The following is a 23,683-nucleotide window of genomic DNA, read 5'->3' on the forward strand; positions in this document are numbered from 1 at the left end:
ACAATTTGGACAAAATTTTCTATAGAAATAAAATTTTGACAAACTTGAAGGAATGAAATTTTGACAAAATTTCCTATAGAAATAAAATGTTGAAAAAAAAAATTATAGATATAAAATTTAGAGAAAGTTTTCTATAGAAAAAAAATTTTGACAACATTTTCTATAGAAATAAAATTTTGACAAAATTTTCTATAAAAATAAAATTTTGAGAAAATTTTCTATAGAAATAAAATTTTGAGAAATTTTTTATAGAAATAAAATTTTGAGAAAATATTTATAGAAATAAAATTTTGGCAAATTTTTCTATAGTAATAAAATTTTGAAAAAAATTTCTATAGAAATAAAATTTTCACAAAATTTTCTATAGAAATAAATTTTTCTATAGAAATAAAATTTTCTTTAGAAATAAAATTTTCTATTGAAATAAAATTTTCATTCGTTTTGTTTTGTTATTGTTGGTTTTTTTCCTTTAATCATTGTTGTTGTTTTTGATTTCAGCTTAAAACCATTCATTGACTAAACTACAAATGTAGCTTAAACAACAGAGGAAAAGAATGTTTGTCAAATTTATTTGGACAAAGCCCTATAGACTGCAAGATGGTTGAATGGACGCACGTTTCGGTATTACCACATTCCTCATCAGCATCCTCTACTTGCAGCAAAACTATCAACCAATTATCAGAATAAATTCAGACTGTTCACTAACCCCAAAAGAGAACCACACTTGAACCTTCCGAAAAAAGGTTTTACATGATAGCCGGCTTATGCCGAAATAAATTCGTACAAACATATCTCTTTTCCTTTGCCACCATCAAATCATCCATGATAATAAACGTGATACCCGCAAAGCCAGACCCATTTCTAGGTAAGGCCAAAACTAGGTCGATCTAAAAACTTTCTTTCTAAACGTCTCGATATCCATGAGAAATTTTCCTTTATATTTAAATAAATGAAAATTTCTCTTATTTTCAATTTTGGTGGTAGTGATTGTGAAGTAATTGCAAATGACTGGAATATCCCTAAATCTGCTCTCAATATTCCTGAAATTCTATTGCCAATTCAATTCATATCCCTCTTTCTCTATTTCTTAAGGTCAATCAAACACAATTTACACAAAGAGAAGCCTGCTGCAAAACTTACTTCAATAAGGTTGGTTGGAAAGTTGGTGATGGTGGAACAAATGACAAACATATAGCCATTAATTCCCATCCTCGTATTAATGAATCACGTTTAGGATTCTCTGTAGTTTGACGGCATAGTTGTACGTATAGCTCATCCCGTAATCTAAAAGGAAAACAAAGAGAAGAGAAACAATTATAAAAATGGGAGGCACTTTATTTATTTTCTGTTTTTGCATAGATGCTAATATAAACTTACTGTTGTTGTGGCAATGCAGCTGTTATTATATCAATCGCAACAGAATTTAAACTCATACCAGCTCTAGCCTTACGATCGCCCATATAGATTTGCACCAGTTTAAATAGTTCAATGGCAGATTTCTTATCGTTTTTATCACGGGATAATGCCAACATTGGACGGCTAATAGCCTCGGATGTCCAACTTAACATATCGCGTACGGAAGACTGAAAAAAGAAAATGATTGAAAAATAAAATAGGTTATAAGGATATTAGGACAAAAAAAAATATCATCTTTGCTCGATCCTTTACAGCTTGTATAACCTCAAAAAAACCGGAAAGAAAATCTGGCGACCTACCTTTTTGCGAAAGATACCCTTTGAGTGTAAATTTAAATTATCCGCTGCAAATTTTTCAATATCACATTCCTTCATACATGCCAATGTTGTCAGTCCACCACCACTGATATTTGGCGGTGGTCGCTCCGATGGAGGAAATATCTGTTGTATTGTGGGTTTCAAATTTGGTGGTGGTAATGGTCGACGCATCATACTACCACCAACAATATTGGAACCAATACCAATGCTATGATGATTACCACTATTATTTGTAGTCGCTCCATCTTCACGATTATATTGATGGGGTGGAGGCATTGGTAGACGACCCCCAATACCCGTACCACTATCTTGGGAATTTTGTGCTATGCGAGATATTTGACGATTTGGTGAAGGTAGTGTTTGTGATTGTTTTGACCTATCGCTCGTATCCAATTGTAGATGATGATGAGAGGCAGATGACGAGGGATGGCCAGGTGGTAGGGGAGGAGCATTCGAATAGAGTTGTTGGTGTACTGGTTGTTGTGCTGGAGGTGTTGGCTGAGATGATGGTGTTGTTTGCTGGTGCGATTGTGGATGATGATGATGCGATTGTTGTTGATGATTTAGAGTGGATGGCGTGTGTGTTGTAGCTGTATCATAATATGAAAATTGATAACGAGGTTTGGATTTTTGTCCCGAGGAGGAATCATTACCACCAGAACCCACACCCTCTAGAACAGCTTCCACATTATCCGAACTAGAAGAGAAAAGAAAATAAACATTTTAGCGTTTTATAGTTTAGAGATTTTGATTGTTTTTTTTTTTTCTATATAAAACACTCTCACTTACATTTCCTCCCGGCCTGCTGGATCATATGGAGGATATTGATAAGCATAATATGATACACTATCTCCCATATTAGCATAGTCTTCGATCATACCATAATTGTGCTCCAAATAGCCACCATGTGTATCTGAACCTCCATCGGAATCCTCATTGTCGGGTTCATGACCCGACAGTGATTGTTCCGATTGACTGTCCGAATGATAGGAATCCGAGTCAATGGGATCCCCGAAGACATAACGTCCCGATAATTTGGCTTGTTCGAGAATATAGTGTTTCAAAGGCAATAAATGCTCTTGCATTTCCTGGAAGCGTAGAGAGCAAACAAATTATTTTTTTTTACTACAGAATGGATTTGGTTGTGGTTTGTTTTTGGTAAACTTACCGTATCCCAGTTACTGTACAAGGGTGATATATTACCATTATCATATTCCACATCACTATTATCGGCATGCAAGTGATTGTGTCTGTCTTTGGCTTTACGGGTATCACGTTTATTATCATGATGATGATAATAATCATTTGAATGGCGCGAATGCTTTTCCTAAAATGTAGAGATGAGTATAATAACTCTGTGAAATTTCTGGGAATATTCTATTCTTACCAAACTCATGGAATTATGACCTCTAGATCTATGATTATCTTGATGCTGTGACCATGATCCAGTATTTGATGTCTTGTGCTTGCCTCGAGAATCATTGGAACCCCTCGAGGAATGGGTCATCATACCTATATTATCGGATGAGGGGAAATTTTTCGAAGTCATATTATTGGTGGACACATGTCCGGTTATATCACTTAAATGTGGTGATGTAGTCTTATTGGAGCTTCCACCTCCTTCTCTCAGAGAAAGACGATCAAGATTCAAAAGCTCCAGACTACAGGATGAATCTTGTTTGTAGTGCGTATGACTAGATGTAGGTGGTGGTCCCGAACACGTTGAATGTCCTCCTGGTGAATGGAGCATAGGTGGTGCCATAACCCCTCCCCGATCACCCAAGATATTGGACGATGCCTTTAGTGGTTTATTCTTATTGTTGTGAGGACTAATGGGACTTTGGGGTGAAGAGTCACTAGAATGTTTTATATTACTGCCGGCGCTGCCGCCAGTGCCATGACCACTGCTAGCACTTGCGGCACCACTGGAGCCTTTGGGTGTGGTAGTGTGGCGACGGCGTGAGAGTGGCGTATTTTCCACAGATTTGAAATATTTTTCATGCATGGAATCATCACTAGCCGCTCCTCCATTGCCTCCATTACCACCCCCACTACCACCAATCACACCAATGTGGGGAGTTGTACCATTAGCCTCAGCCGCTGAACGCCTATAGGATTTACTATGATGGCCAGCCGCCGAGGGGTTTATTGACGAAGACATAAAGCTACCCGATCTGGCCAAAGCAACTTTGTAATCACGTTCACGTTCTGTCGAGTGAGAAAAACAATATAATCAAGGATTAGTTAAAGGATTCTCAATAAATATGAAAAAACAACAGAAACTTTACCACTTCCACCATATTCCATAGCCCGTGTCGATGATGATTTACTGCCAACACTTCCCGTAGTACTGCCACCTCCAATGGAACCTCCACGTTGTTGCGAATTATATGGCTGTGGTGATGGGGGATATTGTTGTTGCTGCGGCTGCTGCTGCAAATGATGAGCATCCGGTGAGATTTTCTTCTTATTCTGTGCCATTAATGCCGCCGATGTGTGCATTGTCGGTGAACTCATTTCATTGGATCGACTATGATGATGCTGTCTTTGACCACCACTACTGCCCATATGAGGTATATTATGCGAGCTCATACTCTCTTGCAGCATATCAAAACTAAAATGGGGGGTTACCATGGATGGACGCATACACAATGATTCGTTGGATGGATGGATGATAGGGTTGGAAGAAACAAATGCTCATGAATTAAATTGAATTCAATCATATTTATCAATTGATTGTTTAGCGTTTTCTAAACCACCAAGCAAACAAACACACACGTAACCTAACTCACCTTCCACTGCCCTCTTTGCGGCTACGATGTTTTTGCAATGATCCCACTCGTAAACTTTCATTGGGGCTAGCCATACCCGGACTGCCTCCTCCACCGCCACCAGTTATATGATCATCGTTGAATCGTCGATAGCCATGCATACTGGATAGACTAGAATCACTCGATTTACCCGATTCTTTGAAATGATTATATGAGTCTGTAATGGAAAGGGAAAGAGGTCAGAAGAATTTTAAACTTTCCTCTAAACATTGATATGGAAAATAATTAAAATTTGAAATATGGAATAATTGGACAGATTGGTATATCATGACGAAGAATTATATAAACCCATTAAGTCATAATGGGAATACCTAACTCGAAAATCGGCCTTTAGACTATTCGATATTTTTTGTCGGAAAATCGAAGACGAGATTTTTGTAAACTTCAAATTCGGTTTTGATATTTTTAGGTTAGGTATAGTGGTAGCCCGATGGAACATTTTTGCCGCAAAAAATTTGGGTTTCCAACCAAAAATTGCTTGTCGATACATAATATGCGAGAATATATAGCATGGTGGCGTCAAGCATCAAAATTAAAAATTTTGCTTTTGAAACATGTTTGAATACCGGAAGGATCAACATATTCGTGGACGGTAACATGTTTGTCGTAACCATGTTATCTTCTTTGACATTAAGTATCTGATTTCGACAAACATTTTATATTCGACGAAAAAACAAACTTTTTGAGGCAAACATGTTGCGTTCTCCCCATCCAAAAGTAAAAATTTGCTCTAGGAGGTGATCATAATTCATTCAAAGAGATCATTTGTCATGCAATAGAGAATTTTTCTCAGGAACTTCTGTCATAGATGGTGAATTTCTCTCATACAAAGAGAGGGCTCATTCCAGTACCGATAAAAAGGGAATTCTGATTTCTCTCATTTATTCTCTTAATGGATTTGTCTCATTTATTATCTCTATTTGTATTTGTATCATTTACTATCTACAATGAGATCAGTTGTTGAGCAATAGAAGGCAAAAATCTCTCATATATAGGGAGAGAAATTCACCACCCCGATAATAATGTGGGACCTCTCTTGTACAATAGTTGCTGAAAGAGACTTAAAAAATTCCTAAGAATTTCCCCTTTATGATATGTGACACGTAGCTAGAAAAAGATACACCTAAAACCAGATCTTCATACAAAGACATTTTCGACAACTAAAATAAGAATTTGCATCGTTTCAAGTCGACAACATTCTCAAATGCCATAAAAGATTTCTGCAAAATAAACAAAGTTCTCATGTAAATTCTTCATTATACTTTGCTTGGTGTATGCAAAACAAATATCAGCATTAAACTGAATATCATTTTCATTCCACCAAAAAAATAAATTCATATCGAAAAGACGATATATCCATCTTAGCAGGCAACCTCACATACTTATCCCATAGTCCCAACATCCCGATTGTTGTTGGTCAACAACCATACATACCTTGTGAACGTCTTGATGATTGTGAAATTTGTTGTATATCCATGGAGCGAGATGAATCACCCGTACCAACGCTAAAATACAAAAAAAAAAAAAAAAACAGAAGAGTAAAAAGAATTTTTAAGTATATTGAAATCATGAAGAAAATACAAACGAACCACAAACAAACAGAAAGCCAACAAACTAAATGAGAATATGCAAAAAAAAAACAGAAACACTTCAATTTCCAAAATAAAACCTAGAGGTACAAAAAACTCAAGTGTCTAAATGGAAACTAGTGGCCACCAACACCTCTCCAATGTGGTTAGGATCCCCAAACACTACTTCAAAGAGCACAAGTGTTTCAAATAAAACCTGTAACCACAAAGCCTGTTATCTTTAGCTATGACCACACTAGATTAAAGCTAACCACGGAAGAAAGGAACGAAATAATATCTGTTATAATTGGAAATTAATCAGGAATTTTTGTACGCTAAGCCTTTTTACGATAAATGATGATGTGAAGGGGTATGGAAATGAAGACGTAGAGGTTTAGGGCCACGTCAAAATTTTATTTCTATAAAAAATTCTGTCGACATTTTATTTCTACAGAAAAATTTTTAAAAATTTTTATTTTTATAGAAAATTTCTGAAAAATTTTATTTCTATAGAACATTTTTGAAAAATTTTATTTCTATAGAACATTTTTGAAAATTTTGATTTCTATAGAAAATTATTGAAAAATGTTATTTCTATAGAAAATGTTTGAAATTGTTATTGCAGTAGAAAATTTTCGAAAATTTTTATATCTATATAAATTTTTCGAAAAATTTATATCTATAGCAATTTTTGAAAATCTTTATTTATATAGAAAATATTTGACAAATTTTTTTTCTATAGAAATTGCTTTGCAAAATTTTATTTTTATAGAAAATTTTTGAAAAATTTCTTTTGTATAGAAAATGTTGGAAAAATTTTATTTCTATAGAAAATTTTCATATCTATAGGAAATTTTTGAAAAAATGTATTTCTATAGAAAATGTTTGAAAAATGTTATTGCTATAGAACATTTTGGAAAAATTTTGTATCTATAGGAAATTTTTGAAAAATTTTATATCTATAGAATTTTTTTCGAAAAATTGTATATTTATAGCAATTTTTCGACAAATTTTATATCTATAGAAATTTTTCGAAAAATTTTATATCTAAAGGACATTTTTGAAAAATTTTATAACTATAGAAATTTTTGAAAAATTTTATATCTATAGAAATTTTTCGAAAAATTTTATATGTATAGAAAATATTTGAAAAATTGTTGAATAATTTTATTTCTGTAGAAAAATTTCATATCTATAGAATATGTTTGAAAAATTTCTATAGAATATATTTGAAAAATTTAATTTCTATGGAAAGTTTTATATTGAATATTTTCGAAAATTTGTATTTCTATTGAAACTTTTCAAAAAATTTTATTTCTGTATGTTTGAAAAGTGTCATATCTATAGAAAATTTTAGAAAAAAATTATTTTTATAGAATATTTTTCATAAATGTTATGCAAAATTTTCAAAAATTTATATTCTATTGAATATTTTCGAAAATTTGTATTTCTATTGAAACCTTTCAAAAATTTGTAAAAATTTTATCTCAATAGAAATTTTTTGAAAAATTTTATTTCTACAGAAAATGTTTGCAAACTTTTGTTTCTATGGAAAATTTTCGAAAATTTGTATTTCTATGGAAAATTTTCGAAAAATTTCATATCTATAGAAAAAATTTTCAAAAATTTCAGATTTATAGAACATTTTGGTAAAATTTTATTTGTATAGAAAAATTTTGAAGATATGGCATTTTTCGAAAATTTCCTATAAAAATAAAAGTTTGCAAACATTTTCTGTAGAAATAAAATTTTTCAAAAAAGTTCAATAGAAATAGAATTTTTCAAAAATTGTCTATTGAGATAAAATTTTTTAAAAAATTTCTATAGAAATAAATTTTTTCAAAAAAATTCTGTAGAAGTACAAATTTTTGAAAAGTATCGAAAATTTTCTATTGAGCTAAAATTTTTTAAAAAATTTCTATAGAAGTACAAATTTTTGAAAAGTTTCAATAGAAATACAAATTTTTGAAAAATTTCCATAACAATTTTCAAAAATATTCTATAAAAATATTTTTTTTCAAAAATATTTTACATATTCTATAGAAATAAAATTTTTTGAAAAGTTTCAATAGAAATACAATTTTTTCAAAAATTTCAGATTTATAGAACTTTTTTGAAAAATTTTATTTGTATTGAAATTTTTTGAAGAATGTAAATTCTATAGAAAATTTTTGAAAAATTTTTTTTCTATAGAAATTTTTTTAAAAATTTTATTAAAAAAAAAATTTTTTTGAAAACTTTTATTTCTATAGAAAATTTTTGAAAAGTTTTATTTCTATAGAAAATTTCGAAATATTTTATTTCTATAGAAATTGTTTTAAAAAATTTTATTTTTTAAAACAATTCTTTCTTTTGTATAGAAAATGTTGGAAAAATTTTATTTCTATAGAAAATTTTCATATCTATAGGAAATTTTTGAAAAAATGTATTTCTATAGAAAATGTTTGAAAAATGTTATTGCTATAGAACATTTTGGAAAAATTTTGTATCTATAGGAAATTTTTGAAAAATTTTATATCTATAGAATTTTTTTCGAAAAATTGTATATTTATAGCAATTTTTCGACAAATTTTATATCTATAGAAATTTTTCGAAAAATTTTGTATCTAAAGGACATTTTTGAAAAATTTTATAACTATAGAAATTTTTGAAAAATTTTATATCTATAGAAATTTTTCGAAAAATTTTATATGTATAGAAAATATTTGAAAAATTGTTGAATAATTTTATTTCTGTAGAAAAATTTCATATCTATAGAATATGTTTGAAAAATTTCTATAGAATATATTTGAAAAATTTAATTTCTATGGAAAGTTTTATATTGAATATTTTCGAAAATTTGTATTTCTATTGAAACTTTTCAAAAAATTTTATTTCTGTATGTTTGAAAAGTGTCATATCTATAGAAAATTTTAGAAAAAAATTATTTTTATAGAATATTTTTCATAAATGTTATGCAAAATTTTCAAAAATTTATATTCTATTGAATATTTTCGAAAATTTGTATTTCTATTGAAACTTTTCAAAAATTTGTAAAAATTTTGAAAAATTTTATCTCAATAGAAATTTTTTGAAAAATTTTATTTCTACAGAAAATGTTTGCAAACTTTTGTTTCTATGGAAAATTTTCGAAAATTTGTATTTCTATGGAAAATTTTCGAAAAATTTCATATCTATAGAAAAAATTTTCAAAAATTTCAGATTTATAGAACATTTTGGTAAAATTTTATTTGTATAGAAAAATTTTGAAGATATGGCATTTTTCGAAAATTTCCTATAAAAATAAAAGTTTGCAAACATTTTCTGTAGAAATAAAATTTTTCAAAAAATTTCAATAGAAATACAATTTTTCAAAAATTGTCTATTGAGATAAAATTTTTTAAAAAATTTCTATAGAAATAAATTTTTTCAAAAAAATTCTATAGAAGTACAAATTTTTGAAAAGTTTCAAGAGAAATACAAATTTTCGAAAATTTTCTATTGAGCTAAAATTTTTTAAAAAATTTCTATAGAAGTACAAATTTTTGAAAAGTTTCAATAGAAATACAAATTTTTGAAAATTTTCCATAACAATTTTCAAAAATATTCTATAAAAATATTTTTTTTCAAAAATATTTTACATATTCTATAGAAATAAAATTTTTTGAAAAGTTTCAATAAAAATACAATTTTTTCAAAAATTTCAGATTTATAGAACTTTTTTGAAAAATTTTATTTGTATTGAAATTTTTTGAAGAATGTAAATTCTATAGAAAATTTTTGAAAAATTTTGTTTCTATAGAAATTTTTTTAAAAATTTTATTTAAAAAAAAATTTTTTTTGAAAACTTTTATTTCTATAGAAAATTTTTGAAAAGTTTTATTTCTATAGAAAATTTCGAAATATTTTATTTCTATAGAAATTGTTTTAAAAAATTTTATTTTTGACAAATTTTATTTCTAAAGAAAATTTTTATTTCTATTCAAAATTCTCTCAAAATTTTATTTTTACAGAAAATTATATCAACATTTTATTTCAATAGAAAATTTTTGAAAATTTTTATAGAACATTTTTAAAAAATTTTATTTTTATAGGAAATTTTTGCAAAATTTTATTTCTATAGAGTAAAAAATTCGAGCATATTTGGCCAACATGTATCAAGTTAAAAGGAGGCAATGTTATAAAGGGTGATTTGTTAAGAGCTTGATAACTTTTTTTTTAAAAAAAACGCATAAAATTTGCAAAATCTCATCGGTTCTTTATTTGAAACGTTAGATTGGTCCATGACATTTACTTTTTGAAGATAATTTCATTTAAATGTTGACCGCGGCTGCGTCTTAGGTGGTCCATTCGGAAAGTCCAATTTTGGGCAACTTTTTCGAGCATTTCGGCCGGAATAGCCCGAATTTCTTCGGAAATGTTGTCTTCCAAAGCTGGAATAGTTGCTGGCTTATTTCTGTAGACTTTAGACTTGACGTAGCCCCACAAAAAATAGTCTAAAGGCGTCAAATCGCATGATCTTGGTGGCCAACTTACCGGTCCATTTCTTGAGATGAATTGTTCTCCGAAGTTTTCCCTCAAAATGGCCATAGAATCGCGAGCTGTGTGGCATGTAGCGCCATCTTGTTGAAACCACATGTCAACCAAGTTCAGTTCTTCCATTTTTGGCAACAAAAAGTTTGTTAGCATCGAACGATAGCGATCGCCATTCACCGTAACGTTGCGTCCAACAGCATCTTTGAAAAAATACGGTCCAATGATTCCACCAGCGTACAAACCACACCAAACAGTGCATTTTTCGGGATGCATGGGCAGTTCTTGAACGGCTTCTGGTTGCTCTTCACTCCAAATGCGGCAATTTTGCTTATTTACGTAGCCATTCAACCAGAAATGAGCCTCATCGCTGAACAAAATTTGTCGATAAACACATTTCGAACCGAACACTGATTTTGGTAATAAAATTCAATGATTTGCAAGCGTTGCTCGTTAGTAAGTCTATTCATGATGAAATGTCTGAAATCCCACGTGATCTGTCAAATACTAATGCATGAAAATCCTAACCTCAAAAGAATCACCCTTTATGTACATTTATTACACTCCATTTTTTTTTTTTTTTTTTTTTGGAACAAAATTTCTATAGAAAATTTTTGAAAAATGTTATTTCTATAGAAAAATTTTTAAAAATTTTAATTCTATAGAAAATTTTTGAAAAAAAAATTATTTCTATTAAAATTGTTTTGAAAAATTTTATTAAAAAAATTATTTTTGAAAAATGTTATTTCTATAGAAAATTTTTGAAAAATTTTATTTGTATAGAAAACTTTTATTTCTATTGCAACTTTTGTCAAAATTTTATTTTTACAGAAAATTATGAAAATTTTTGAAAAATTTTATTTTTATTCATTGAAAATTCTCTCAAAATTTTATTTTTGAAAAAAAAATTGAAAACTTTTATTTCTATAGAAAATTTTTTAAAAAAAGTTATTTCTATTAAAATTGTTTTGAAAAATTTTATTAAAAAAATATTTTTGAAAAATGTTATTTCTATAGAAAATTTTTGAAAAATTTTATTTGTATAGAAAATTTTTATTTCTATTGCAAATTTTCTCAAAATTTTATTGTTACAGAAAATTATGAAAATTTTTGAAAAAATTTATTTTTATTCATTGAAAATTCTCTCTAAATTTTATTTTTGAAAAAAAAAATTGAAAACTTTTATTTCTATAGAAAATTTTTGAAAAAATTTATTTCTGTAGAAAATTTTTTAAAAATTTTATTTCTATAGAAAATTTTTGAAAAATTTTATTTCTATAGAAAAATTTTGAAAATTTTTGAAAACTTTTATTTTTATAGAATTTGTTTTGAAAAATTTTATTAAAAAAAAATATTTTTGAAAAATGTTATTTCTATAGAAAATTTTTGAAAATTTTTATTTTTATAGAAAGTTTTTGCAAAATTCTATTTTTATAGGAAATTTTTGCAAAATTTTATTTCTATAGAGTAAAAAATTCGAGCATATTTTGGGCCAACATGTATCAAGTTAAAAGGAGGCAATGTTATATGTACATTTATTACACTCCATTTTTTTTTTTTTGGGAGAAAATCATCTCCAAAGTAAATGGGTCAAGCCTTATAACACTGTCGTAAGTTGTTTTATTTTAGAGTGTCGGAAGCAGCTCATCATTATATTTTCTAAAAGAAATTTTTAATACATTGCACTTTTAGATTCCCACTGTTCCAACTATGAATACAAATATCTTCATCACACCATGGCCAGATTTCAAACATAAACAAACCACAAATAATGAAAAAAAGAAACAAGAAAAAAAAACTGAAAAATAAAACTTAAATGGATAATCATAGTTTCCATCTGGAGGCATCATCTCTAATACCATTTGCCAGATTTGTTCGTTTATCATACATACCGAAAACTTTGACGCCCACGTGGACTTGAGAGTATTTCACTTGAAAGTTTCTCTTCTGAGCTTGCATGCAATGGCAAACCTGAACTGCTGCGTTTGTTAGTACCACCGCCGCCACCGCCACCATCCATCCCACTCCCTCGGCCACCACTCCCCACACTGCCAGTTGTATTGGTATTGCTGTTGGGCGTTAGATGATGACTGCTGCTGCCTCGTTGGGATGCTGAGCGCACTTTAGGCATGGAAGGCGATGAATGTTGTGACGAATGTTGTGGCGGTGGTTGCTGCTGTTGTAGTTGAGTTTGTGTGCTAATCTCTCTACGATCACTGGGATCGGTATTCTGTTTGAGCGTTTGCAATTTGGCCAGCGGTATGATGTCACATTTGCTAGGTCTATGCCAGACGGTCTTTTGCGAGGCAGCATTGTAGTAATAGAAACGTTGAGTATTTGTATCGAAGAGTTCCCACCATTGCGATGAGTCGGTGCGCTTAATTGGTACATCCTGACAAGAAGGCAACGCAAATTTAGGCAAGACAAGACACGCACCACCACAACGCCAGCCGCCACCACATCATGCAAAGAAAGAAGAGTAGAATAAAATGCAAACAATGAATAAAAATTAGATTAAAAATAGACAATGATTAAAATGGTCAAATTATTATCATGCACAGAGAAAAATTGTATTATTATAGAAAATGTTTGCAAAAGTTTACTTCTATAGAAAATTTTCGAAATATTTTATTTTTATAAAAAATCTTCGAAAAATTTTATTTCTGTAAATTTTATTACTACACAGAAAAAAAATTCCGTAGTTAAACTAACTCTAAATTTAACTTATTTTTATTGGAAAAAATTTATTTGCTAGTAGTTAAATTTTATTATTTTTATCGAAATTTTCCACAGCTTAATGAAATATTACTTTTTTTAAGTATGTCTCAAAAATGTTATAAACTAAACGTGAGTATAAAGTTCAATGAGCGTACACATAAGTTCAATACGAACTAAAGCAAAAGAAGATTTTCGTACGATTCCCAAAAATAGTAAGAATGAACTACTGTATGGTTATGATTTGGCGCCAATGATTTTCTTCATTACTTTTAGTTCATTTTTTCTTCTACGAGAGCATGTAATTTTGTGAACTGCAGTTAAAAAGTACAACAGCGCATTAAACTTTCCTGGTTTTAACAACGCTTTGTGGAAATCTCAAAATGTGGAGCAAAATTTAGTTCAATTTTCGTGTGAGGTAGTTCATTCTTCTTATAAAACAGTTCACTTTTTTTTTCGATGTATAGAAAATTATTCCAAAATTTTATTTCTCTAGAAAATTTTGTTAAAATTTAATTTTTTAAAAAAATTTTTCAAAACTTTACTTCTACAAAAAATTTTGTATAAATTATATTTCAATTGAACATTTTCTCAAAATTTTATTTCTATAAAAAATTTTCCCAAAATTTTATTTCTATAAAAAAATTTCACAAAATTTTATTTCGATAGAAAATTTTCGAAAACTTTATTTCTAAAAGGAAATTTTGTCAAAATTTTATTTCGATAGAAAATGTTGTCAATATTTTATTTCTTCAGAAAATTTTCGCAAAATTTCATTTCTATAGAAACTTTTCGCAAAATTTTATTTCTGTAGAATTGTTTTGCAAACTTTTATTTCTATAGAAAATTGTCACAATATTTTATTTCTATAGTCCATTTTCGACAAATAGAGTTGTCGAAAATTTTCGCTAAATTTTATTTATATCGAAAATTTTCGCAAATTTTATTTTTATAGAAATTTTTTGAAAAATTTTATTTCTGTATGGAAAATTTTCCAAAATTCTATTTCTATAAGAAATTTTGTCAAAATTTTATTTATATGGAAAATTTTGTCAAAATTTTATTTATATGGAAAATTTTTTCAAAATTTTATTTATATGGAAAATTTTCTCCAAATTATAGAAAATTTTCTCAAAATTTTATTTCTATAGAAAATTTCGTCAAAAATTTATTTCTACAGAAACTTTTCGCAAAATTTTATTTCTGTAGAAACATCTCGCAAAATTTTATTTTTATAGACAATTTTGTCAAAATTTTATTTCTATAGAAAATTCTCGCAAAATTTTATTTCCATAGAAAATTTTTTGCACAATATTATTTCTATAGAAAATTTTTTGCACAATATTATTTCTATAGAGAATTTTGTCAAAATTTTATTTCTATACAAAATGTTCGCAAAATTTTATTTCTATAGAAATTTTGTTAAAATATCGTGAATTTTGTTGCTTTAGATATTTTGGTTTTAACTTTTTATATTATTTATAGAAATTTTTTGCAAAATTTTATTTTTATTTCTATCGAAAATTTTCGCAAATTTTGTGCGTATAGAAATTTTTGCAAAATTTTATTTTTATGTCTATAGGAAATTTCGTCAAAATTTTATTTCTATGGAAAATTTTCTCAAAATTATAGAAAATTTCTCAAAATTGTATTTCTATAGAAAATTTTGTCAAAATTGTATTTCTATAGAAACTTTTCGCAAAAATTTTATTTCTGTAGAAAATTTTTGCAAAATTTTATTTCTATAGGAAATGTTTGCAAAATTTTATTTCTATAGAAACTTCTCGCAAAATTTTATTTTTATAGAAAATTTTGTCAACATTTTATTTCTATAGAAAATTCTCGCAAAATTTTATTTCCATAGAAATTTTTTGCAAAATATTATTTCTATAGAGAATTTTGTCAAAATTTTATTTCTATAGAGAATTTTGTCAAAATTTTATTTCTATAGAAAATTTTTTGCAAAAATTTTATTTCTATAGAAATTTTGTTAAAATATGGTGCATTTTTTGTTTTAGAAATTTTGGTTTTAATTTTTTTATATTATTTATGGAAAATATTCAAATTGAAATTGAATTTTAAACTATTTTTCGCCATTTATTTTTCCCAATGAAAGTGCTTTCTACCACACTCTATATCATTGGTTATTTGATTGCAGTCATTAATAAATTAAAGTTATTAACATTTGTAAATATTCATAGGGGATATGCGTTTTCGTAGTCTACTATAATAAAATGCAATAATGGCTGTAATATACGAGTTTATACATGGATGTATTTGATTTATGGTAGACCATTCAATTGATTAATGTTAGATAGGTGCGTTGAGCTGTACGGATGTTTGCGCCTTTGTGTTGTTGTAATGGAAAATAGAGGAAACTACCAACAACAACACCAGCAACTATAGAGCCGACATCCATTTTAAAAATCCCGTAATAAATGGAAATGTGTATATTTAAGCTTCCACATTTTCAATGGCATTATTATTTTTTTTTTTCATTTTCTTCGAGCTGACATGCAAACGAAAATGTAATGTTGTGCTACCACTGGCACTCGTTAACGTTACACAGTGCTCTTGCATAGTAGTTGTCATAGCTGCTGGTTTGTGGATGGTTGATATAGCTGCTGACAGGCTTGCTGGCCAAACTGACTGACTGATGTTGCGATGTTTTGCTGACAACGAAGGCCATTAAATACAAGACGAAATACTAAAGGGGAAACGCTTAGGTAAAAGTTGAAAATATGAAAAACAAGGGCCTAAACAGTCGATGGTTAAAGCAGTGAATCACAAGCGGAAAGATGGATTTTGAAATTTTTAGAAAAGGCCCGAATTTTAAATTTGAGTTTTAGATTTTCAAATTTGATGGATACATTTTATAATTTGGGATTAAAATTTATTTGCATTTAAAGAAATAAAATTATTGAGCTCTAGCAAAAAAAAAATACAAATAAAATTCGTCGAATGGGATTAATGTGCCTGAAAATCTTTTTTACATTTTTTTATTTAAAAGATTCAATTTTTTGTAATTTTTTCCCGCAAATATAATCGCCTTCTTGGCAAATTTCTCTCTTAGTTATTCACTCAGCTCAGTTATTTTAGGCCCTGTGGATAACGTCTCTGCAGACTTATGTATGAGCACTTATTTACCTTTGTTTGTGTGTATGTTTGCGAATGTTTGTATGAGCACTGACCTTGAACTCTTAACATACAAAACAAAGAGCATAAATGCACTCAACACATATATACATATGTATGCGACCATACATTTTCCACATACACCCACACCACTGGGCATCCCCCCTTAACACACATACATAAAAATAAATTCATTCATGGCGGCTATGACATTAGGGGTACCCCCATATAGCCATGACAATTTGTAATCAAAAATAGGATATCTATCAAATGGTGAAATAAGTCATACATTAATGGTGAATGGATTATTCAGCTGTGTCAAATAATATACTTATAAGATAATGTGGATATTTATATAAAGGGTGATTTGTTAAGAGCTTGATAACTTTTTTTTAAAAAAAAACGCATAAAATTTGCAAAATCTCATCGGTTCTTTATTTGAAACGTTAGATTGGTCCATGACATTTACTTTTTGAAGATAATTTCATTTAAATGTTGACCGCGGCTGCGTCTTAGGTGGTCCATTCGGAAAGTCCAATTTTGGGCAACTTTTTCGAGCATTTCGGCCGGAATAGCCCGAATTTCTTCGGAAATGTTGTCTTCCAAAGCTGGAATAGTTGCTGGCTTATTTCTGTAGACTTTAGACTTGACGTAGCCCCACAAAAAATAGTCTAAAGGCGTCAAATCGCATGATCTTGGTGGCCAACTTACCGGTCCATTTCTTGAGATGAATTGTTCTCCGAAGTTTTCCCTCAAAATGGCCATAGAATCGCGAGCTGTGTGGCATGTAGCGCCATCTTGTTGAAACCACATGTCAACCAAGTTCAGTTCTTCCATTTTTGGCAACAAAAAGTTTGTTAGCATCGAACGATAGCGATCGCCATTCACCGTAACGTTGCGTCCAACAGCATCTTTGAAAAAATACGGTCCAATGATTCCACCAGCGTACAAACCACACCAAACAGTGCATTTTTCGGGATGCATGGGCAGTTCTTGAACGGCTTCTGGTTGCTCTTCACTCCAAATGCGGCAATTTTGCTTATTTACGTAGCCATTCAACCAGAAATGAGCCTCATCGCTGAACAAAATTTGTCGATAAAAAAGCGCGAAACACATTTCGAACCGAACACTGATTTTGGTAATAAAATTCAATGATTTGCAAGCGTTGCTCGTTAGTAAGTCTATTCATGATGAAATGTCAAAGCATACTGAGCATCTTTCTCTTTGACACCATGTCTGAAATCCCACGTGATCTGTCAAATACTAATGCATGAAAATCCTAACCTCAAAAGAATCACCCTTTATAAAATGTAATGGTAAAAGAGGTTTTCCAGAGAGAGGGAGAGAGTTTTTTTTTTTTTTTGAATCACCATCACTGTATTTTGGTAGCTCTCATTTTTGAAACTTTTATTCTCTGAAATGGGACAAATAGCAACTACGTCATAGCTAAAAATTGATCGATATAAGAAATTATTAAAATGAAGTACAAAAATAGTAAAAAAAATATTGTAGTCACAAAATCATATTGACTGGTGAGGTTCGTATCCACAACAAAAATTTGTGGTGTCTGGGGTTCGGAAAACCCAATAGTTATTGTTGGGAGGTGTCGTTTTTTTTTTTTTTGCAAATCTGTTGGACTATTGCGCCTGGAGTATTTGGAAGAGTAAGGATGACACTAAAATATACCAAAGTGTCGATCATCTCAAGACGGCACTTCGCCGGGAATGGACCGCGGAGCCACTTTTGTGCAGCCTTTGATGACTTTGTCGGTCGTTGGATGACCCTCATATCAATAAGTGCTGCCCCGATACTATATTTATCTCAATGCCAAGGTATCTCCTTTTTATAGTCACGACCGAAAGGCGTTTCACATTACGACAAAATTCTTGGATTTTTCCATTTTGTAAAATGTATATGAATATTTCTTAAACATTTCTTTCGTATTTTGAATTTGGCAAATGAAGCTTGTCTACATGCATGATTTTTATTCATCTAATAATAGCATTGAGCATTTCTTTTTTTACATGACAATGCAATGCCATGTTCATTGACAAACCATTTTACGAAACTTTGACCACTAAATAAAACTACCCACCCATGGGACAATAGCCCAGCCCATACATCCTCTGCTAATCTAAAAATCAGTCACAGCCAGAAAACTAGACCTTTTGGCATCTGCTTTGCCATAAGTGGTTGTGCCTCATGGAATTTTACCAAAACAAAGCAACCTCATTTTCCTTGATATTATTTTATGGAGAAGCCAGGCCGACATTTAGCCTAGATACCGCCATAGGTAATTATCATCTCTCATAGATTTATAAACGCACTAATGGAGGACACAATTGTTACATTCTTTGACATCACGGCTTAAATGTGTGTGTGCGTGTATGTGTATGTTGCATTTGTATGAGTAAACTAGGTTACTTACACTTAAGAAGAAACAATCGAGGCCATAATATTATCATAAGAAATTATGCAAGGGCAAAATATATAGATATTTTATAATGGGATTATCTTTTTTTTTTAATATTTTTGTATTGTTTAAAATGAAAATGTTTTGGTTGATGTCACACTGAAATACATATTAACAAAGAGTTTATTTGATTAAAATACAAATTCTACTTTTTTTATAGCAGAGAAACCCCACTACTCTGATACAAAGTGTTTTTATTTGACCAAAGGCGATAAATTTTTCATTAAAGGATTTTTCTCCTTAGAAGTTAGGTGATTGAATTCGATTTTGACTTAAAAGAAAATTCCTTGGAACTGAGAAAATCTTGGTTGTACTACGTATCACAAATTCTTCATTTTTGAAAATTTTGGCAAAATATTATTTCTTTAGAAAATTTTGGCAAAATATTATTTCTATAGAAAATTTTGTTAAAATTTTATTTTTATAGAAAATTTTGTCAAATTTTTATTTTTATAGAAAATTTTAGCAAAATTTTATTTCTATAGAAAATTTTATCAAAATTTTATACCTATAGAAAATTTTATCAAAGTTTTTTTTTATGTCAAAATTTCTGTTTTCTTTTTATGACCACTTAGTTTTAATCAGATTTTTGTTTATTTTAATGGGCTGTTTTGGTCAATGTATATAAATGCAAATAAAACAAGTTTATTTCATCTTTTTTCTCGACGTTTCGTCGGCTTTCTCCGACCTTTTCCAGAGATTTTTTTTATTTGAAATATCTGTAGAGGAAAATTCTATTTAGATTTCATTAATTGTGGATTTTAGTTCTTACCTACAATTGTTTTACATTCGTTTCATTTATAAATTATTAAAACTGGACATCACAAACTATAATAATAACTAAATAAATAAATAAAATGTAAATATTGCAACCATTAAAATAAACAAAAATCTGTTTAATTTTTATGTTTTGATTTCACTTTTTAGTTTTATAGAAAAATTTTTTCAAAATTTAATTTCTATAGAAAATTTTGTCAAAATTTTATTTTATAGAACATTTTGTCAAAATTTTATTTATAGAAAAATTTGTCAAAGTTTTATTTTTCTTAGAAAGTTCTGTCAATTTTTTTAGAAAGTGTTGCCAAAATTTTATTTTTGTAGAAAATTTTGGCAAATTTTTATTTTTGTAGAAAAATTTCAAATTTTCAAAATTTTATTTTTATAGAAAATTTTATCAAAATTTTATTGTATTTTAATTATTTAAATTTTACTTTTATAGAAAATTTTGTCGAAATTTTATTTCTATAGAAAATGTTGTCAACATTTTATTTCTATGGAAAATTTTATTTTTATAGAAAATGTTGTCAAAATTTTATTTTATAGAAAATTTTGTAAAAATTTTATTTTATAGAAAATTTTGTCAAAATTTTATTTTATAGAAAAATTTGTTAAAATTTTATTTTATAGAAAATTTTGTCAAAATTTTATTTTATAGAAAAATTTGTCAAAGTTTTATTTTTCTTAGAAAGTGCTGTCAATTTTTTTAGAAAGTGTTATCAAAATTTTATTTTTGTAGAAAATTTTGGCAAATTTTTATTTTTGTAGAAAATTTTGTCAAAATGTTGTCAAAATTTTATTGTATTTTAATTATTTAAATTTTACTTTTATAGAAAACTAGCGTAACCCGGCCCGCTTCGCTGTGCCTTCCGAAGCGTATTTGTAGGAACATTTTGCGTTAACTTAGTCAACCATATTCTTCGTGCTGAAAACAAATTCGAAAAGATTTGAATTCTTTCAAACAAATCGGACTACTTGCTCTTTCGTTTATAGGTATAAATACGGCGGATATGCATATGTAAAATGGTTCGTCTTAAAAAATGTTCTGTATTCAAGTAGTTGGACAAACTTCTACATTTCTTGTGAATTTTAAGTGTGGTTTGTCAAGGAAAGGTATCCTTCTCCTCAACATATCTGAAAATTAAGCACTATATTATAATAACATACAAAGACTTACTGTTTCCCATCTAATAAATCGGAAAAAGCAGAAGTAGTAAACAATTTTACCACATTAACATTTGCTAAAATGTTGGAAAATGATGCACCCTCTGCCAATTTCATGTAAATTTAAGTTCTTTACTAAAAAGAAGTCTGGCAGAAGCCTGTGCAAAAATCATAAAATTCCCATTTACGGACAACCCTCTACTTTCAATTTAAGAAAAAAAAAACGGACAAAAGGGAACCCTCTCCCCACCTTCTCTCCACTCTGACCTGATATCGGACTATCACGTACAATATATTAACATAATTTCATAACTACTCAATGGTCCCTATAAATTCAATCGAAGTAAATCGACAAAGTTTATTTCAATTTTCCCCTTCTCCAACCAGATATCGAAAAATCATATACTAATTTAAAAATCATGTATATATTAAATCACCTCCTCCCACGTTCCCTGTAAATTTCAAGTTGATCGGAGATGTTTAAATTTTGCTCTATTGTTTTAAAGGGACGTCACTTTCCCCGATACAATATCGACAAACACCGTAGTGAATAGCACCCCTAACCTTCCCTGAAAATTCTTGAAACTTCCCTTCGTTCATAACCTTCCTCCACTGCCTTTGTAAATTTCAAGAAAACTTAAGAATTTTTGTTTTTTTTTGCAGTTTTAGAGGAGGACCTACTCACCGACCAAATATCGAAAAGTGATGTAGCGTATCTTTTGTAAACGTCCCAGAAAATGTCAAGCAAATTATAAGCCTAAAGGGGCGGCCTCTCTTCCGTCCAAATATCACAAAATCAGGTATCAACTATTAATATCGTAACCTCTCCCCAGTCCTCTGTAAATTTCAAGTAACTCGGTAAAGTTTAATTGTTTCTCTGTATGTAGTTACTTAAGAGAAGCGGATGTCTCCCTATGACCTATGATTTTTATTAAAAAATTAGGAACCTGATATAAATATCATAACCTCACTCATTTTTCCGTAAAATTTTAGTCGGTGTAGTTTAGTTTTGTTTTCACTGTACTGTACGGTAAAAAAATTCGGGCAAAGGGGTGGCCCCCTCCCCGGCCAAATATCGAAAAATAACGTAGCGGATTTTTGTCTAGATGCCAACCCCAAATTCAATGAAAATTTCAAGCAAATCGCATAATTTTGTTCCAAGTTTCAAAAAGTAGGGCAAGGGGGAGGTCCCCCTCCCCGTCCACATATGAAACCATCAGGTACCTATTAATTCCATAACCTCACCGCATGTTCTCTGTAAATCTCAGATAATTTAGAGAATTTTAGTTTTTTCACTGTACTTTAAAAAAAGTTGAACAAAGGGGAGGTCCCCTCCGCCACCAAATATCGAAATATAAAGTAGCGGATCTTTGTCTAGATACCAAACACAACCTTCAATGAAAATTTCAAGCAAATCGGTCAACTTTGGTCCAATTTTCAAAAAGTCCGACAAAGCGGAGGTCCCCCTCCGCGACCAGGTGTCAAAAAAATGAGGTACCCTATTTTCACCACATGAACGACCCCTACGACCTCTGAAAGTTTCAAGTAAATCGGTTCAGCCGTTTCGGAGCCAACTCGGTACATACAAACAAACAAATAAACAAACATAGATTGAATTTTATATATATAGATTTTGTCGAAATTTTACTTCTATAGAAAATTTTGTCAAGATTTTATTTCTATGGAAAATTTTATTTTTATAGAAAATTTTGTCAAGATTTTATTTCTATGGAAAATTTTATTTTTATAAAACATTTTGTCAAAATTTTATTTTTATAAAACATTTTGTCAAAATTTTATTTTATAGAAAATTTTGTCAAAATTTTATTTTTCTTAGAAACTGCTGTCAATTTTTTTAGAAAGTGTTGCCAAAAATTTATTTTTGTAGAAAATTTTGGCAAAATTTTTATTTTTGTAGAAAATTTTGTTAAAATTTTTATTTTATAGAAAATTTTGTCAAAATTTTATTTTATAGAAAATTTTGTCAAAATTTGATTTTATAGAAAAATTTGTCAAAGTTTTATTTTTCTTAGAAAGTGCTGTAAATTTCTTTTAGAAAGTGTTGCCAAAATTTTGTTTTTGTAGAAAATTTTGGCACATTTTTATTTTTGTAGAAAATTTTGTCAAAATTTTATTTTTATAGAAAATTTTGTCAAAATTTTATTTTTATAGAAAATTTTGTCAAAATTTTTATTTTTATAGAAAATTTTGTCTAAGTTTTATTGTATTTTAATTATTTAAATTTTACTTTTATAGAAAATGTTGTCGAAATTTTATTTCTATAGAAAATTTTGTCAAGATTTTATTTCTATGGAAAATTTTATTTTTCTTAGAAACTGCTGTCAATTTTTTTTAGAAAGTGTTGCCAAAATTTTATTTTTGTAGAAAATTTTGGCAAATTTTTATTTTTGTCGAAAATGTTGTAAAAATTTTATTTTATAGAAAATTTTGTCAAAATTTAATTTTTTTAGAAAGTTCTGTCAATTGGAAATTGTTGCCAAAATTTTACTTTTGTAGAAAATTTTGGCAAATTTTTATTTTTTGTAGAAAATTTTGTCAAAATGTTATTTTATAGAAAATTTTGTCAAAATTTTATTTTACAGAAAATTTTGTCAAAATGTTATTTTTGTATAACATTTATAATCCTGCACTGTAATTATAAGATTTTAATCTTGTTGTGTAGGTATTCAATAAAATGAAATGAAATAAAAAAAATACAATTTTGACTATTTTTTATTTTTGTAGAAAATTTTGTCAAAATTTTATTTTTATAAA

At 28.8% G+C, this 23,683-nt stretch overlaps 1 protein-coding gene across 1 annotated transcript in view; it reads right to left on the reverse strand.

The window, feature by feature from the left end:
- Nucleotides 1-23,683, reverse strand: part of RhoGAP93B (MyTH4 and RhoGAP_KIAA1688 domain-containing protein RhoGAP93B) — a 73,297-nt gene that overhangs the window by 7,707 nt on the left and 41,907 nt on the right. Inside the window, exons 3-12 of the mRNA XM_075289452.1 lie at nt 12,537-13,036; nt 5,999-6,069; nt 4,526-4,721; nt 4,022-4,347; nt 3,121-3,941; nt 2,902-3,060; nt 2,523-2,821; nt 1,716-2,430; nt 1,378-1,583; nt 1,141-1,284 (exon numbers count right to left, since the gene is read on the reverse strand). Coding sequence (XP_075145567.1) covers nt 1,141-1,284; nt 1,378-1,583; nt 1,716-2,430; nt 2,523-2,821; nt 2,902-3,060; nt 3,121-3,941; nt 4,022-4,347; nt 4,526-4,721; nt 5,999-6,069; nt 12,537-13,036 — 3,437 coding nt within the window. The remainder of the gene's footprint in view (nt 1-1,140; nt 1,285-1,377; nt 1,584-1,715; nt 2,431-2,522; nt 2,822-2,901; nt 3,061-3,120; nt 3,942-4,021; nt 4,348-4,525; nt 4,722-5,998; nt 6,070-12,536; nt 13,037-23,683) is intronic.

This window comes from Haematobia irritans, chromosome 1 (genome assembly GCF_050003625.1).
Source record: "Haematobia irritans isolate KBUSLIRL chromosome 1, ASM5000362v1, whole genome shotgun sequence".
NCBI classification, from domain to species: domain Eukaryota; kingdom Metazoa; phylum Arthropoda; class Insecta; order Diptera; family Muscidae; genus Haematobia; species Haematobia irritans.